This window comes from Chroicocephalus ridibundus, chromosome 17 (genome assembly GCF_963924245.1).
Source record: "Chroicocephalus ridibundus chromosome 17, bChrRid1.1, whole genome shotgun sequence".
NCBI classification, from domain to species: Eukaryota; Metazoa; Chordata; class Aves; order Charadriiformes; family Laridae; genus Chroicocephalus; species Chroicocephalus ridibundus.
The window spans coordinates 3361057-3377735 of record NC_086300.1 but is presented as its reverse complement, the minus strand read 5'-3'; the positions used below and the strand labels follow the sequence as shown (position 1 = coordinate 3377735).

The 16679-nt window shown below is 37.9% G+C and overlaps 2 protein-coding genes across 2 annotated transcripts; both read left to right on the top strand.

The window, feature by feature from the left end:
- Nucleotides 1-545: 545 nt before the first annotated feature.
- Nucleotides 546-4142, top strand: LOC134524634 (keratin, type I cytoskeletal 12-like). The gene is made up of 8 exons (XM_063354823.1): nucleotides 546-1190; nucleotides 1784-1866; nucleotides 2084-2240; nucleotides 2487-2648; nucleotides 2746-2871; nucleotides 3237-3454; nucleotides 3708-3790; nucleotides 4000-4142. The coding sequence occupies exons 1-8, from the start codon at nucleotides 546-548 to the stop codon at nucleotides 4095-4097; spliced, it is 1572 nt and encodes a 523-aa protein (XP_063210893.1). The 3' UTR covers nucleotides 4098-4142.
- Nucleotides 4143-8090: 3948 nt separating this feature from the next.
- On the top strand, nucleotides 8091-15837 carry KRT222 (keratin 222). The gene is made up of 6 exons (XM_063354849.1): nucleotides 8091-8228; nucleotides 10050-10178; nucleotides 10949-11169; nucleotides 12242-12318; nucleotides 12497-12602; nucleotides 13932-15837. The coding sequence occupies exons 1-6, from the start codon at nucleotides 8133-8135 to the stop codon at nucleotides 14143-14145; spliced, it is 843 nt and encodes a 280-aa protein (XP_063210919.1). The 5' UTR covers nucleotides 8091-8132; the 3' UTR covers nucleotides 14146-15837.
- The last annotated feature ends 842 nt before the right edge of the window (nucleotides 15838-16679 follow it).

Here is a 16679-nt window from a genome sequence, read left to right as displayed (position 1 = left end):
TAAACACGCAGAGAGCGCTAATCTGTCAGAGGTTCACGCCAGAAAAGTATTACGAAAAGAAACACATTTTTGATGTGCACACTGGGAAGTATGATATGAAAGGGATCATTACACCGACTTAAGCATACTTTTATAATGATAGCCCCAAACCAAGAAAGAAATGAATATGTAATGACAAAAAAATTATTTAGGAAGGATTTAAATGCGAAAAGAATTTTTTGTGCTCCATTGCACATGCCAAAACATTATCATGGTGTCTTAGGTCTACTCCACCCATTTCCCCTCACACAGCAAATACCTGGAGGGCACCAGATTTCCACTCCCATTGGCAATTTGGATTGGCACATATCACTTAGCTTGGTCAGAACACACTAAACTGACTTCCCTCCAAACGAGAGAGAGAGAAAGAATTAAAGATCTTCCTAGGAGGTGGGACTACTACTGAAACACCCAACTGCCTTCCCTATATAAGGGTTAACCTGTTCTCGGCTCTGCCCTGCTCTGTGCCGTGCGCTTGGCAAAACAGCTCGGGCACCAGCAGCACCATGGCCCTGTCTGTGCGCACAAGTGGTGGATCCCGGCAGCTCTCGTCTCGCAGTGGGCTTGGTGGGGGATCTCTGAGAATGTCTGGTTCTAGCGGTGGCGGAGGCTTTGGTGGCAGCGGACTTGGGTTTGGTGGTGGATCTGGCGGAGGTTTTGGTGCTGCTTCTATGCTCGGCTCAGGCTCTGGCCTCAGTGGGGGCTTTGGGGGCAGCTTAAGTAGTGGCTTCGGCGGAGGCTTTGGCGGTGGGTTAGGTGGTAGCTATGGAAGTGGCTTAGGTGGTGGTTTTGGTGGAGGTTTAGGAAGTGGTTTTGGTGGAGGTTTAGGAAGTGGTTTTGGCAGCAGCTCAGGCACTAGTTTTGGAGGTGGCTTTGGTAGTGGCTCAGGATCTGGTTTTGGAGGTGGCTTTGGCACCCCTGGTGCTGGGGATGGTGGCCTTCTTTCTGGCTCAAAAAAAGAAACTATGCAGAACCTCAATGACCGTCTGGCTGCTTATCTGGACAAAGTACGATCTCTGGAGGATGCCAATACTGAGCTGGAGCGCAAAATCCGTGAGTGGTATGAGAAAAACGGCCCCGCAGATGGTGTCCCTGGAGCTGGGAATGATTATAGTAAATATTATCCTATAATTGAAGATCTTCGAAACAAGGTAGCAAAGCAATGTACTTAATGTATCTTTACATTTGTAATTCACCTGATAGTATTTTGGCTAAAAATAACTTCCTTTCAGAAACCAAGAGCAAATTTATTCTACAGTACCGACGCTTGTAATAACCTCTGTCACACTGCACTGGTATCAAGTGTGGAATTCTTGTATATTAACAGCAATTCTGTATCTCTGTCACACAATGCTGTGTGACTTGCTCTAATTTGAATAAAGGAGAAGGCAGTGATGGAAGCCAGTTCTACAAACTTTCAGATTACAAAGTTTAAATTTTAATAAGTTTCATATTTCTTATATCGCTAATTAATTTCCTGAAATAGACCACCTGGCAAGGTCTTCAGAGGTTATAAACTATCTAGTCAGAGAATGCAAACTGGTATTCTAGCATTAAGTGAAGTGCACCGATGTGCAGAAGCTGAAAATCCATCCTATGTATTTCATAGTAAATTATACAAGAGTCTAACAAATTACATCTAATATTATAATCGTATTTAGGATTACAGTTATGTAAACAGCTATATTGAACCGCAAAGCCATTGGGCTATAAAATCATTCTCTGAACACTGTTTGTATTCCAGATCATTAATGCAACTATTGACAATGCAAGAATCATTTTGCAGATTGATAATGCCAGACTGGCTGCTGATGATTTCAGACTGAAGTACGTGTATCTTAATATTACAAAACCTCTTACTAATATTTCAAGGGGGGGGAAAATGTATTTAAAAATCTCTTTTGTTTAACATAATTATTAAAAAATATTGTAATAATTATGTGTTTTAAGATTTAATAGTAAAAGCTATGTAAGTACATAGTAATAGTTTCCATTTGACCTCATTAACCACGTAAAAAATGATATTTAATGACTTTCTTTACAGATATGAGAATGAAGTGGCTCTTCGCCAGAGTGTGGAAGCCGACATCAATGGTCTGCGCAGAGTTCTTGATGAGCTCACCTTGACAAGAGCTGATTTGGAGATGCAGATTGAAAGCCTGAACGAAGAACTGGCTTATCTCAAGAAGAATCATGAGGAGGTACTTTTTTTCCCTTTGTGAATCCACAACAAGGCAGATGGAATTGTGAAATACCAAATTATTCCCTTATCTATGGCAGTGGGAGTTCCTTGGTTTCATTATTTGTTTTGTTTGCTGTTCTTTTTTGAGTTCACTAAATGCAAGAGTGAAGGAAATATACACACATATATTTCTCTATATATGTTTTTGGTAGAACTATTTTGCCTTTTATTAACAGAAACTTTTCTTTATTTTAAATCTCTCCAGGAGCTTCAGGGTATCCAAAGCAGTGCAGTTGGCCAAGTCAGCGTTGAAATGGATGCTGCTCCAGGAATTGACCTGACCAAGCTTCTGAATGACATGAGGGGACAGTATGAAGTCATTGCTGAGCAAAATCGTAAAGAGGCCGAAGCATGGTTCAACGAAAAAGTAACAACCAGAAAGAGCAAATTCAGCAAATTGGATGTAAAAATGAGTTAAATATTTGTAACAGTAAAATTACACTCTATTCTTCCTTGTATTTCAGAGCGGGGAGCTGAAAAGGGAAATCTCCACCAATACTGAGCAGCTTCAGTCAGGCAAGAGTGAGATCACAGACTTAAAACGGACTCTCCAGAGCTTGGAAATTGAACTACAATCTCAGCTTGCCATGGTATGCTCTAAGGAAGCTGCTCACTAGTCAGAGTTAATAGTCCAACTTCAAAAATGTTGTTAGATCTATAGGATTTAAGATTTGCATTTATTTCCTATTAAATCCTGCATTCTTTTAGTTCCTAAATAGCAGTAATATATATAATTGGATTGCAAGTAGGATGTTATAATGCAGATGAACTTCTATATTCGCATGCAGTGAAGCAGCAAAGGCCAGTTTTCAAACTGGTATTTCACGAAGAAAAAATAAAAATCTCTAAGTAATGAGGCTATACTTACTCCCATTAGACTATTTCAGTTGCTTTTGTCTTCGTAAAGAATTTTTTTTTCCTCAATCAGAGATTATTTAATATCCTTCTTACACAGAAAAAATCCCTTGAGGACACTTTAGCAGAAACGGAAGGAGGTTACTGCGCTCAGCTTTCACAAATGCAACTTCAGATTGGGAACCTGGAGTCTCAGCTGTTTCAGGTCAGGGCTGACATGGAGCGCCAGAATGCAGAGTATCAACAACTTCTAGACATCAAGACTCGCCTGGAAATGGAGATTGAAACCTATCGTCGCCTGCTGGATGGCGAGTTTGTGTAAGTAACTAATTTACATTAAATATCTCCTTTCTTTTATTTTCTGTAGCAACACCCTTTCCAGGAAAAAAAGAGGTATAAACAAGTGGTGTATTCACCAAAACAGCACAAGGCACATACCATGATTCTGAAATAATACAGACAGACTCTACGTAAGGAGAATGAACCGTTCTGCTCAGTATCTAAAATAATACAATGTCTCCTGATCGTGACAACCACTCTGCAATATTGCGTGTCTCTCATTCACTTTTAGGAGCGCAGGACAGGGAGTTACATTTGAAAGCTCATCCTTGACAGGGTCCAAATCACAAACGCAATCACTGGATTCTTCTCAGGGTAGGTAGAACTTGACTGAGTAAAATTTTGTTTCTAAAGTCATTCTTGTAAATAAAATAATACATGCTATTCTGTTTAACTACATCATAGAGTTCATCAGAAGAAGCCGACAATTTGAAAGGAAAGATGCAACTGTTCATGTACGCGTGCTGCTCTGGTTTATAATTTTTAACACTTTGATAAATATTTGTTTTGTTTTGTTTATTTAGATCCTACCAAAACTAGAAAGATCAAGACAATTGTTGAAGAAGTGGTAGATGGAAAAGTTGTTGCATCCCACGTTAAGGAAGTTGAAGAGAAGATATAAGGCACAATCTGATACTGCAAAGGATCCGTTCACTCCATGTTTCTTTCAAAGCCAAAATGGATAAATAATTTTGTTCTTTTGTATGAAGTGGTAAAAATAGATTTGCTTTTTACTAAGATTCTTTTACGTAAAACAAACCCTGCATTTTCATTCTTAGCTGTCATGCAATATATTTTCTGCTTCAGTCTATTGGCATTACATGTATTATTTTTATGGTGTTCTTTAAATATATCATCAATTCTTTGTTCAATAGATGGAAGCATGGTGCACACATTAGACATTCAATTAGATATGCTTTTTCATAATTTTTAGTAATTAATAGATAAAATAATTTTGCTATTCTGACCTCACTTTCCAGTTTTCTTGATTAATAAAAAGGACTCAACAAGCTTTAAGATATTAGTCTCCCTTTATTCTTCATTTCGGACTGCTGCTCCTGATCCATATCTGGCATTTTGTTGGGTATTTTGCTTTACGATATACTATGGCTGCGGTAAGGTATTCCCCATTAATTTAAAGAAATCAATCCAATGCTAGAACGCATACATGTTAAAAAAGCTATTTAAATGCGGGATTAAAGGAATACTTAATAACTTAAAATTAAAGCTATCAGTTTAAAGGAGAAGCCTTTGCAAACGGCACAACACAAGGAGGGACGGGACAGCCCGGCGGAGCAGTGTCCCATGGCCCGGGGTGCCATCTGCTGGGAGCACACCATGGGCTTGCGGATCCTGAATTTGGCTTCCGAATGCCCATCTCAAATGAACTATTTAAGGGAATCTCATCCAGAACAAAATTATGAACCAAAATACAATCCCCTTACAGTTCACACCTGAGCCTTTGGCTCTTGAGCCAAAGCGTTGGCAATTTTTGTGTGATTCTCAGGTAAGACGAAGAAATTATTGTGACCTCCTACATGGATATTCCTGTGTCTCTAGAACACAAACGTTCTGCACATTCTATCACATCCCTCAAGCACCTGACCCAAACTAAAATGTTAACGGGAGCACAGACTTCATACTGTGCTTCCATTCTGCCTTTTATAAAAACCACTACTAGCATTTTTTCAGCTTCCTGCTTGGAAACAATAAAAATCAATAAAAACCAAGGTAAATAAAACAATAATCAAAGAACTAAATCAGCATGGTAGAATCGCAACATCTAAAATCCAGTAAATTAAAGAAAAAGTACTGTAATAAATAACCCAAAGAAATGAAATAGAAGAATCTTCTATATATGACAGTACAAAGAGGGAAGAACTTGAAAACCTCTTGAGCAAATGCACCAACTTCAACAATTTAAGGAAGTAATTTCATTTCTAAAAGCATGGAACACAAGCGTGCCTCTTTTTTTCCCGCCTTTAAAAGCAGTGATGATAAATAAATGAAAAGAATCTCACGACACGCAATGTAGATGAATAATATTTTTTACTGTTGCAGACCACATTTTTTAATTAAAATAATTACAACATAAATGAAAATAATATCAGAAATAGACAATTTGAGGTTGTTTATGTAGCTGAGTGTGATTACCAAGAGGACAATTATAGAGAAATTTTAAGATTATAGACCGAAGGACATTTTTTCTCTTCCTAAGACAGGACAGCATTCATCATCTTTCTTCCCTACCCATAATTTTTTTCTCCTGTATGGAAAACCTGAAACCATATCATCTTCCCCATTATTGACAGCATCTCCATTTTGAAAAGAAAAATATGTCTCTTATGTCATCTTCTTCCAAAGACATATATACTTTCAGAATAATTGTATACAAAGAAATATGAAATAATGTACATACCTCAAGGACTGCAACTGTGATTGCTGTGAAATCATTATTCCCTACCTCATTCAATGTAGATTTCCACTGAATAATCCTGCAGTTTAGCTACATACACATTAACCCTGAATTTACCATTACGGTCTAAAAGATGACTGAGAACCGCCTAGGATGCAGTTTTGATGTATGTAAAATCTAGAAACCCCTCCAGCTATCACCTTGAGAGAACGCAACAATGGTAAATCAGCACAGTTTGCAATCACTATAGCGTTAGTACACTGTACCAAGAATCCAAATAATTGATGCACAGTATCTGAACTCTAAAGTTAACTAAAATCTAACGTCTGTAATAGAATATGAACATTGAAAGTAGCTAGAATTTAAAATTACAGGAATCCTAGCAAAGATATAGCTGCTTACACCTACCTTTAGCCTTCAGAGATCTCGTAGCCAGATGTTCCCTTTACACCTGAAAAAAAAGGTGTGAAAAGCAAGCATTAGTGCTAATTTCTTTTTTAAAAGCTTTTAAAAATTGTATCAACTGGCAAATATTTAGCTCCTGGTAATATGAAGATTGATCCATAGATGCTCGTTGATGCATAAAGTTTGGTTAGTGGGGCCAATCTCCCTGCAGACCTCTGTATCATATTTCTTACACATTTCTGGTTTCATTTCTGGACACTAGACAGCGTTGGCTTTGCCCAATGTAAACAAAACATTCAGAGTCCCAGGGAACTGAAGGCAAACTGTAAGCAATCAGCATTGTGATGCAAAGAAAAAGGAAGATTTTAAATTACATTTCAAGTTCTTATTTGCTTAAATACATAGGCTCTTCCTATGAATGCTTATCCTGTCCTAAGGTATATCATCTTATGCTTGTTTGATGGATTCCTAATGTTTTTATTATGTGACTGTTCTCATACCATCAATGAAAACCACGGTCAATATTTCGGTTTTAGAACTACATAAAACTAGAATAATTAAGACACTTGTAGAAAAGTTAGTGGACAACAAAACATTCTCATCTCAGTCCAGGACAGATGAAAAGCAGCCAGCTAAGAAAAACAACCTCAGAACACAGGATCCTTTGACACATGCCAGCAGACAGAGCCGAGAACAAGAAAGCCCTATGCACACGAGACTTTCAAGTGGTGTAATACTTTGACTTCTAAAAAGATGAGCATCTTGCAAAAGTTTGCTGCCTTTTTTTCTCATTTTACTGATGTATATTCTTATTTGGAGCCTAAAAATGCGTTCTACTTAGTGATTTTTTTTTTTTTCCTGAAATCTGATTTTTTTTACTAAATATCTGGTATTGTCCATTACTGAAAAAAAAATTCGAAAAATAGGTAAGAGCTGTTATTAGTGGACAAGATCATTGGGATCATACAGTAGCTACAGAGCCAGGAAATTAAGAATTATTTGCAGAATACGTAACACAGCAAAGAACCTACACTTTCTACCTCCCTGTCAGATGTCAGGAAAGGTATAAGAATCCTACAAATCTGATATTCTGTGAAGGGAACAGCAGTTAGCTATGTTTGAAGTGTTAATCCACCCGAACTTTGCGCTCTGCAGATGGGGAGCTGAGCCCCGCAAAGCACACAAGCATCTTACCCCCAGTAGCGCTGGCTCCTCTCCCGCTTTTTGTGCTCCTGCCCATAGAAACACCCAAATGTTGGTGAGAGGATGTCTGGGGGCCCAGCTCCTTTTCAAAGCGGGACAGTCCTCAACACCAGATTAGGTCAGACACCTGAGACTTTGCCTCGCTGAGTCTTAAAAACCTTCAAGGATGGAAATCCCGTAACCTCCCCAAACAACCTGCTCCAGTGCTGCACAGTGCCTGGCGAAGGCCCAGTCCGGCAGCTCTGCCACCAGTACAGGTGCAGCGCTGGGAAGCTGCTCCCTTCCCTTCCCCTCTGCGACTGCACTTTCATGCTGTGTACCTGTAATTTTGTCCTTTGCTTTGTATCTCTTAACCTCACGTTTCTGAGGTTATTAAAAAAACACAGTTATAGTGTAACAGCAACATAAAGACATGGCATATATTCATTTCAGGGCAGAATTTAGGCATCGTTACTTTAATCAGTGCAGAAGTGGCAGATCTTTGCTGTATTAAACTAGCGTTTAGGGACGACTGGGAGCTCGGAAATGGTGCTGTGCAGCTTTAAGGGCGGCGGCAGGCGCTGCCTCCCGCCAGCGCTGCACCAGCCCGGCCCAGCGGCAGCGCCCGGCGGGGCGGAGGATGGAGGATGGAGGATGGAGCTGGCCCGGCTCCTCAGTCAGAGCGGGGCAAAGTATGAAACGCTCAGCACCAGAAATCAGATAGAGACCGTCAGCCCAGCGAGGACCCAGGTAATGACTTCATACAGACACACACCTTCCAGAGGAAGGAGACAAGCCCTGTCCGTACAATTCCTCCCTCAGCCTCTATGAGGTACAGTATTTCCTTTTCAATGCAGCATATTATTGGGGAAGGGATTCTGATTTTACTGCAGTAAGACGTGAACTAGAAGATACGGAAATAGATTTTGTTCAGGGTATGAAATTCACACTAAAAGAATGCCATGTAATTCATCTGGATGCTTTTCTGTACCTGCAACAGTGATATTGTTGTGATTTAAAAAATGATGACATATGCTGTAACCTGGTAACCTCTAGCACCATTCAGTTATCCCAGAGGAAAAGAGAAGGGTGAAAATCAAAGGCAATGTAAAGAATCCATTTATATACGGAAAGCTTTACCATTTTTAGCACCTATATTAAAGAAAACTGTACCTTTTCAGGGCTATGTTATATTGTTCACAGTAAAATTATGTCATACTCTTCGGCAAATATATTTTTTCTTTCATATAGATTGATTAAATGTTATCAACACACATGCTACTATTATAGATTTACATACAAAACATCTCTAAAACCCAACTGGACTTTGAAATAAAATGACACAACAATTTTCAGCCACCAAATGTCAAGAAATTCAGGGTGAAAATTAGGTATTATATCACCCTGTTGTACTTGTCAGGTATTGCAGGAATTCTGGAGGTTTTTTTTTTACCACAGGCCAGAGCACTGCTGCAATCTGGCTGATCCGCATGGAAACCCAGTGCCACACAGCAGCCGTAAACCCGAGAGTTAAGCCAAGCGTATATTTGTGTTTGGCACAGAGCAGCCAAAGTGCATGGGTATAACCTTGTCACATAAATTCTGCAGTATCCAGGCAAAAAGCAAGAGGATTAGCCAAATCTAGATTTTTAACCCAAATGATGGCATGGTAAATTTACAGCAAGTCAGTATGTTACAAGGGGGGATTAGGAACTTATTTTACTTGCTTCATAAGACCTGAATTAAAGAGCTTATTTCCTTCAAGTTGATGGCATCATATGAACCTACATAAAGCAGTAAAATATGCAAAAGAGCACGTATTGTTTCAAGGGCTTATGGCACCTTCACCACTTGCAGTAAAACTCAGAATCAAACAGGAACAATAACTTTCAAAAGCAGAACAATCAGCTTAGAATAGGCACTTCACTTCTGAACTGTCACATCTAACATGAGTTACCTATCTCTCCTGTGACAGGTAAACCTTAAATAACCTGTCCTTAGAGGACAAGGAAAAGTTGTAGATTTGGATAAAGATGTCACTCATATTTAAATGAGTGGAAGTACTTGCTCTCAAATGACAATCTGAAATCTAGTCAATGACTAGATCAGGCAAAAACATAATTACAGCAATTGTCAATTGTGATATATTCATGCAACCACTCAAAAGTGCTCCTTCTCTACAAAGCTGTTCTCAGAAATCAAAAATACATTAAAAACAAAGAACCTTATTCAAACCTGGAGTCTTGAACTGACTGCAATTCCTCTAATTTCCATGAAGTTAAGCCCATTTATCTAGTTGTGAGTAAGAGTAAGATCTAAATACAACTGGTTGATTTGTATGGAAATTCCTCAACAACAAATACGTTCAAGACGTGTCAAACTACCTCCCACAAACACAGCAGGATAAGGGCTTCCCGTCTACATGGTACATAAAATATTAACTCATCACTGTTAGCATTAACAAATTTATATGGCTCTCAAAAAACTCCTACTGGGGATTTTTATGTATCTATTTTATTTTCATTGTTTGACTATTTTTTAATATTGCTATCATTTTTATAACCCCTGAAGCTAGAAGAAGCTACGATTAAAAGAATGGACAAAGATGCAGAGGCATTAAAGGCAGCCAGAGCAGAACTTTGTGAAGCGAGACGGCAGTGGCACCACATGCAGATTGAAATTGAATCTCTCCACGCTGTGGTAAGCATCAGAAAAGGAAACTTAAAAGTCTCCTGGAAAAAAAAAAAATCTTTTTCTTGATGTAAACTATTCCACAGTTCAGTTTATGTAACAATCACATCCACTATACAGCAGAAGTACAACACGCTCAGAAATGCATAGCTCTGTGGCGGATTATCAGCTTGTCACACAGCACTAACCCAGCACTAAGCTGGTCATTTGCTCACGTTTACAAGTATCATATGTTTCGATTCAGCATCTGCCATTCAATATCCGCGTGTTTTTGTGTTCTCACGCCTGCCAAACATACATCTGCACGATACTCCCTCCTCAAGTCCCCAGGTATTCTGCCTAACCAATTCACATCACATTTGTAACTTTTTTTGAATGTGTGGACCAAATTTATCAATTTATTCACAATAAAATATGTCAGCAATTTACTGAATTCAGTAATATAGACAAGCTACAAGAGCACATAGACTACTCAGTTTTCATAGGGTACTGAGCTGGATATCGGTTTAACCATACAGGTAAAATCAGAGATCTGTAAGCTCCATGGTAGTGGATTGCTGGTACAACAGGCGGCTACATTTTTTATCCTATCTTAAATTATTACAGATTTTAATGGAAAATTTCTCAGCAAAAGTATTATCTTGAAAGCTTTACTCCTGATCGTAAAGAATACTCTTAAAAGAACTGATGTAAAAATACACAGATTGTTAATGAAAAGTACATATAAGATCTTTACACATACACTTTCCAAACCTTAAAATATGAGTTAAATTTCACAGGAAAAGGGTTTGGAACGTTCATTGCGTGCCACCGAGCAGCAGTACCACATGCAACTACAAAATTTAGAATCTGAGATTGAATGCTTAGAGAAAGAGCTCCTGGACGTGAGAAGAGGTATTGAGAAACAGCTGCAAGAGCATGAAATTCTCCTGAACACGAGGATGAAACTGGAGGAGGAGATAGCAACATATCGCAGTCTGCTTGAGCAAGAAGAGAACAGGTACTTGTTTAGAGAAAAAGTACTCAGATTTATCTTCCATTGCAGAACTTCTCATTGAAATAATCACCAGAATTGTAAATACATGAACCAATCATTAAAAAATTACAGTATAAAATCCTTAGAAACGGTTTCACTTTAACTTCACTGACTCCACACTTTCTGGAGCTCAGGGCATCTCCAGGATACATCGTAAGGTAATAGCATGCTTCCTGCATCCTCCCTGGAAGCACTGCGTGTTGATGCAGACTTTGCAGCCCGGTAGCTGCTCGCTGTGGGCTACGTCTGTCTCAGGCCACTCCTGAAGCAAGTCCAGAGGCATGTGGCTCTGGGAGAGGAGTTCAGGGCTCCTCACGTGGCAGATGGCCATTCACACATGGAGCTTGTACTACTCGGTGTCATTCCAGGTGTGTTAAGGCACACATCTGGAAGGGTCTACACACTAGGATGCTATTTAAGAATATGCCTTCCAGGGACATTTTGCCTTGGCTGTAACTCTTCCCGTCTGCCCTTTCCCTGGCACACAAACACAAGTATTTTGAAATGCAGACACAAGAGGGGCAGCTATACACAGGTAAGCAACAAGGAAAGGCAATAAGGAAAAGGCGTAATATCATATCTTGCACTCAGCACTGTTATCTTAAAAAAAACAGGCACCTGATTCTGACATCTTTCAGTGGAACGTTGCCTCCCTCAGTCCTTTCTACAGAAAGTGGCGGATCTCAGTCCAGGAACCTCACACGTTTGCATAACAAGATTACAGACTGGGGAGTGAGTTACAGATTCAATACTTCTAAATCTGTGAAAATCCATACAATTCAGTATTAATAAAATTAAATAACTCTTCTTGGCACACAACAAACCAACTAAAAACTGTCGGAAATTGCACAGACATTTGCCATAACTTTCTTTGTTCTATACTCAGAATGAGAATTCCTAACAAATAGTTGTTACAATCAAACGGAACTTCACATGGTCCTCATATTTTTAAATTTTTCATAGCTGCTTATAAGAAAAGGTTTGGATTAAAGTAATTCAATATTATTAGATGACTGTAATTTATTTTTTTTTTCAGGTTTCGTTGCGCTGTAGGTGACCAGAAGGATGACAAAAAGCCTACCACTAGCAAGATTGCCTTTACACTGCCTTCAGGTGAGTTTTTAGGCACTTTCCCCTTAGGGGATTATGGTCTAAAGGAGGTTCCTAACTATTGACAAATTACTGGCTATTACGAAAGGATCTTCTTCCAATACAGGAGGAGGAAAAATACCTCTAGGTCATGTGTCCTGACCTTACTCTATGCCTAATATATCTGCATTTTCTTTTACAGATGGTGTAAAGAAGCATGAAACTGAGAAGGTGGAACTGATGACAAAACAAGCAATCCTAGATGGAAATATTATGAAGGAAAGCGCTGAAGCTCACGGCACTGTACAGTAAGATAAACATGAATTTAACAAAATAATAACTGAAAGTAAATGGTGGGCATTATATTTCAATAGCTCTGAGTTTTCCTTTATTTAGTATCTGTTATATCATTCACATAGAGCCAAGAAGCTCCAGAACAACAATGATAGTTCAAGTTATATTGAATGGCATGTTTTAACAACAAATTAAATTTTAAAGTTCTTTTTATTAGCATTTACTTCCTAATCAATATCATGATGATGCTTCTGATTTATAATTTCTATTTCTGTCAAGAATGAAACTATGAATAATTCATTTAGTTACGGCTGAAAGCAAAAAAGCCCATACCATGTTTGTGAAGTCCCTCTGGGGCATATTTATGCACATAAATTCAGGCTTGGCTGCTCCAACTTGCTATTTGGAAACTCGTACGTTTCACCAATTACTACACAGGGAACGGAGAGCTTGGCTTCTAAGTGGGCATGGGAAAGTCTGTTAGTATGTATTATTCACCTTAAATTACTTTAATAGCATTGGATTGCCTCATTCTATTTTTTTCTACTGCTCTTCAAGCTCTTTTGTGGACTGGCATTTAACACAAACTGTAGTGTACCGTGTCACTAATACTTGTTGAAAACATGTAGAAATTAGGATTCAAAATTAATGCCATCATATGGTCCACCATATACGTTCCATACCCGAAGCTGATTTTTCATACAGGAGCTTTGTTCATCTTACTCACTCCAGCAGATCTGCACGGGGACACTCAGCTGGGTAAAGTTTACTCAACCTGAGTAAGGCCCCCAGAGTTGGACTTTCAGATCTGGATCTTGACACATACTTAGAGGATTAAATCAATAGTATTTGGGTGCCTAAATACTGGGTTTTCAATTGTCCATATTTTACTTTTGCCTTATTTTTTCTTTTGTTAATTTACTGTAGCTCTACATTCTGAGGTTTGGATCTGAACTTGATTTTTCTCCTCCCTACTTTGAAGGTTTTCAGGTGCAGGAATTCAGTCCTGCCCACTACAGTATGGAGGTTTCTTGCAGAGTTTTTGAGCTTGAATTCCAAACTTTCTCCTTGGAAACAAACTGCCTGCTCTGTTTGGAGCGGTGGTTTTGTATCCATGCCTACTTAAAAGTACAAAAACAAGAATATAACGAACCCTCACCCTTTATGTAGCTTTTCTGAAGAATGAACCTGTGAAAAAAAAGAAAATTCTAGTATTTCAGTACCATTCTAAAATAACTTGACACTTTATAATGCAATTTCTCTCTACATTTTAAAAGCAGTCCTGAAGACAGATATTTCATGTTGCCTGAGGGATCATAAATACATTTGCTTTATTGTTTCAGGACAGAAAAAGTGGATGAAGTCATTAAAGAATGGGAAGGTTCTTTCTTTAAGGACAACCCCCGCTTAAGGAAAAAATCAGTTTCGTTGCGCTTTGATCTCCACCTAGCAGCAACGGATGAAGGATGTTTACACGCTAAAAAGAAAACTCTTCCCGACATCGAAGTCAGGCTGGTAATGAGGAGATCTTGCAGTATTCCTTCCATCAAACCTTAGCCTACAGCAAGTTAACCCAAAGTTCATCTCCAATGGGCTCTGGAAATAAACTGTAGATGGACTTACATAGCCTGCTATCTTGCTACAACTATGAAATCTTACAAAGTACTTGATTAATACAATAAAAACACACCTATCTTTTAAAAGAAAGGGAGAAGAGCAAGGGAGTTAAGATTCCAAGAAACCTAACTTCTACTAGTTTTATACTCTGGGTGCAGCCCTTTAATTTTCTCATTATTGTTGTTGTTTTGTAGAATTTCACCAAATATTTAAAAAATTAAACTCTAACTTTATACTTTGACATATTCTGCCTTTGTAAAAGAGAACTTGTTTTCTCTTTCTGGAAATGAGAACTGCATATTTCATTCTCTTGATTATTCAATATTGCATACACATATTGACTGATGAATCCTTGTAATAATTTATATCACAAATGTCATACTTCTTGAAATGTATTTTAAAATAATACTTTCTAACAACAAAAATTACATAAAAAGATGCTCTTAAAATACATAAACTATTAACAAAGAATTTTCTTTTTAAAGTGGCTGGTATTTTTAAATTTTTTTTTAGGCAACAACTGAGCAAAAATGTCTTTCCCTTACATAATTATACACACATTTTTTAAAAGTGTTGCTACAAATGACTAATACTTTAGCCCTATTGTTCCACTGATTTTGAAGCAGTAATTTCCACTGAAAATCAAACGTTCTCTTATTTGTCCACACATATCTGTACTACAACTTTCTTAGCCATAGCAAGTAAAATTATACCCGTTAATTGCTCAAATGTAAGGAGTCAACCAATCGTTTCAATGCCATGTTATAACAATGATGTGACTTAAAATATCTTCAACGAATTCCTCTTCCAACAAATTTTATAGGCAAGTTATGCTCTTGATCTAGTACACATAACAAGTCACTATTATGCCAGGGTACAACTATTATAGCTTCAAATTAAATGAACAAAATAAGGGCTAAATATTCAAAGTAAAATTCTACCATTAAGCATCCCACACTACTACGCAAAGTAGCTAAGGGCAAATACAATGTACAGTAGAAGACCTTGCACCTGTAAACTGAAAAAAACAGAAATACAAACCCAGACATGCTTATTCATAACATTATGAGACAAATTTCAAACAAAAATTCAAGCAAAATTGTATTAAGATAAGAATGAATGTTTATGAGGATTTTTAAGAGGCATGGATGTCTCAAACTCTCAGCGAAATCACTGGGATTGCAGGGGCTCAGAATCTAGAGAAAACACGTACAGTTTTTGCTGGATTCACAGCAGCATGTAAAAGATTGTCAGTATTTGCCTTACTACTTATGGCATGTGTTATAAAAACTGATACTACAAATTCTTTCAGTGTTAAGTTATGCTTCTATCTTTTGTTAATGGTAAGAACAATGCATTTTTAACACCCACAGTTCTATATCTGCTGTATGATGCTGGTTAATTATCATTAACCCTAATACTGATCTGGTGGTGTTAATACTTGAGTATTTGGCATCCTGAATGTATTAGCCTGCTCTAGCGTTTTCACTATGCAGCTTTTTTTGTGCTTATACTCTGTACATTTTACAATACTTGAATTTAAACTAAGTTTTAATTGCTTTAAGGCACTTTAAACAGGGATACGAATTTACCAAAGTAAATGATAGTACTATAATAAAAGAAGTATTAAAATTGAGTTTGCCCATGTGTATTTTGTGAGTTTTAATGTGTATACCTTAAAAGGAAAGAAGTAACAGAGAAATACAGAATAAAAGTTGTAGATAAGAAAATCTGTAGTGCTGCAACAAAGTGTTTTTTAAGCTCTCCTCTACAATTAGAAAGACACAAATTACCTAAGAATCTTTATCATAACATGTAAAGTGAGCATCCTCCTGCTACAAAAATTACTCTTTTTCTGGTAAACCCATTAACTCTAACCAGATCTAAAGTCTTTTCTTCGGAGTAGTGCACAAGAAAGAAGAGAAGGCAGCATCTGGCGTGCACTGTTTACAATCTACAGGCAAAGATAAATAGCAGGCAAATATGTAACAGAAACTTCGCTTAATACATATACCTTTAAAACTGCTCAGGCAGACTTCCTCGTGCAGGAAGAGCTTGCATAGGCGTATAAAAAATTACTGCACAAATACACGGAAGGTACTGCCATCTCTACAGTAAACACTAATGGAATAATCTTACTCACAGACATATTTTTTTCTTTAACCAGGGGGTATTTGGCTTATTCTCTGACCTTTGGCACTTCTCAGGGTATTACCTTCTCTAGCATAACTCTAGTTTGGTTTTTTTCCCCTAATGATAGAAACCCAGTCCAGCATAGTACAGAACACATACCTGACTTCATCTTGCAATATAACCTCCACGTTATTTTAGAAGAGAAAAATTACTGTGTCTCTATAGTAAACATTGTCTGGGATACTAACTAGAAAAAATGTTGACCTTATTCATGTATGTTATTTCATCCATACAACAGCCTGACCTCACGGTTTCTGAAGCCACCTCCCTGACCCCAATGA

Coding starts and splice junctions, on each gene's coding strand:
- LOC134524634 (XM_063354823.1), top strand. CDS start 546: ATGGCCCTGTCTGTGCGCACAAGTGGTGGATCCCGGCAGCTCTCGTCT. Junction 2,241..2,486: donor TCAAGAAGAATCATGAGGAG/GTACTTTTTTTC, acceptor AAATCTCTCCAG/GAGCTTCAGGGTATCCAAAG. Junction 3,455..3,707: donor CTGCTGGATGGCGAGTTTGT/GTAAGTAACTAA, acceptor ATTCACTTTTAG/GAGCGCAGGACAGGGAGTTA.
- KRT222 (XM_063354849.1), top strand. CDS start 8,133: ATGGAGCTGGCCCGGCTCCTCAGTCAGAGCGGGGCAAAGTATGAAACG. Junction 8,229..10,049: donor TCAGCCCAGCGAGGACCCAG/GTAATGACTTCA, acceptor TAACCCCTGAAG/CTAGAAGAAGCTACGATTAA. Junction 11,170..12,241: donor CTTGAGCAAGAAGAGAACAG/GTACTTGTTTAG, acceptor TTTTTTTTTCAG/GTTTCGTTGCGCTGTAGGTG.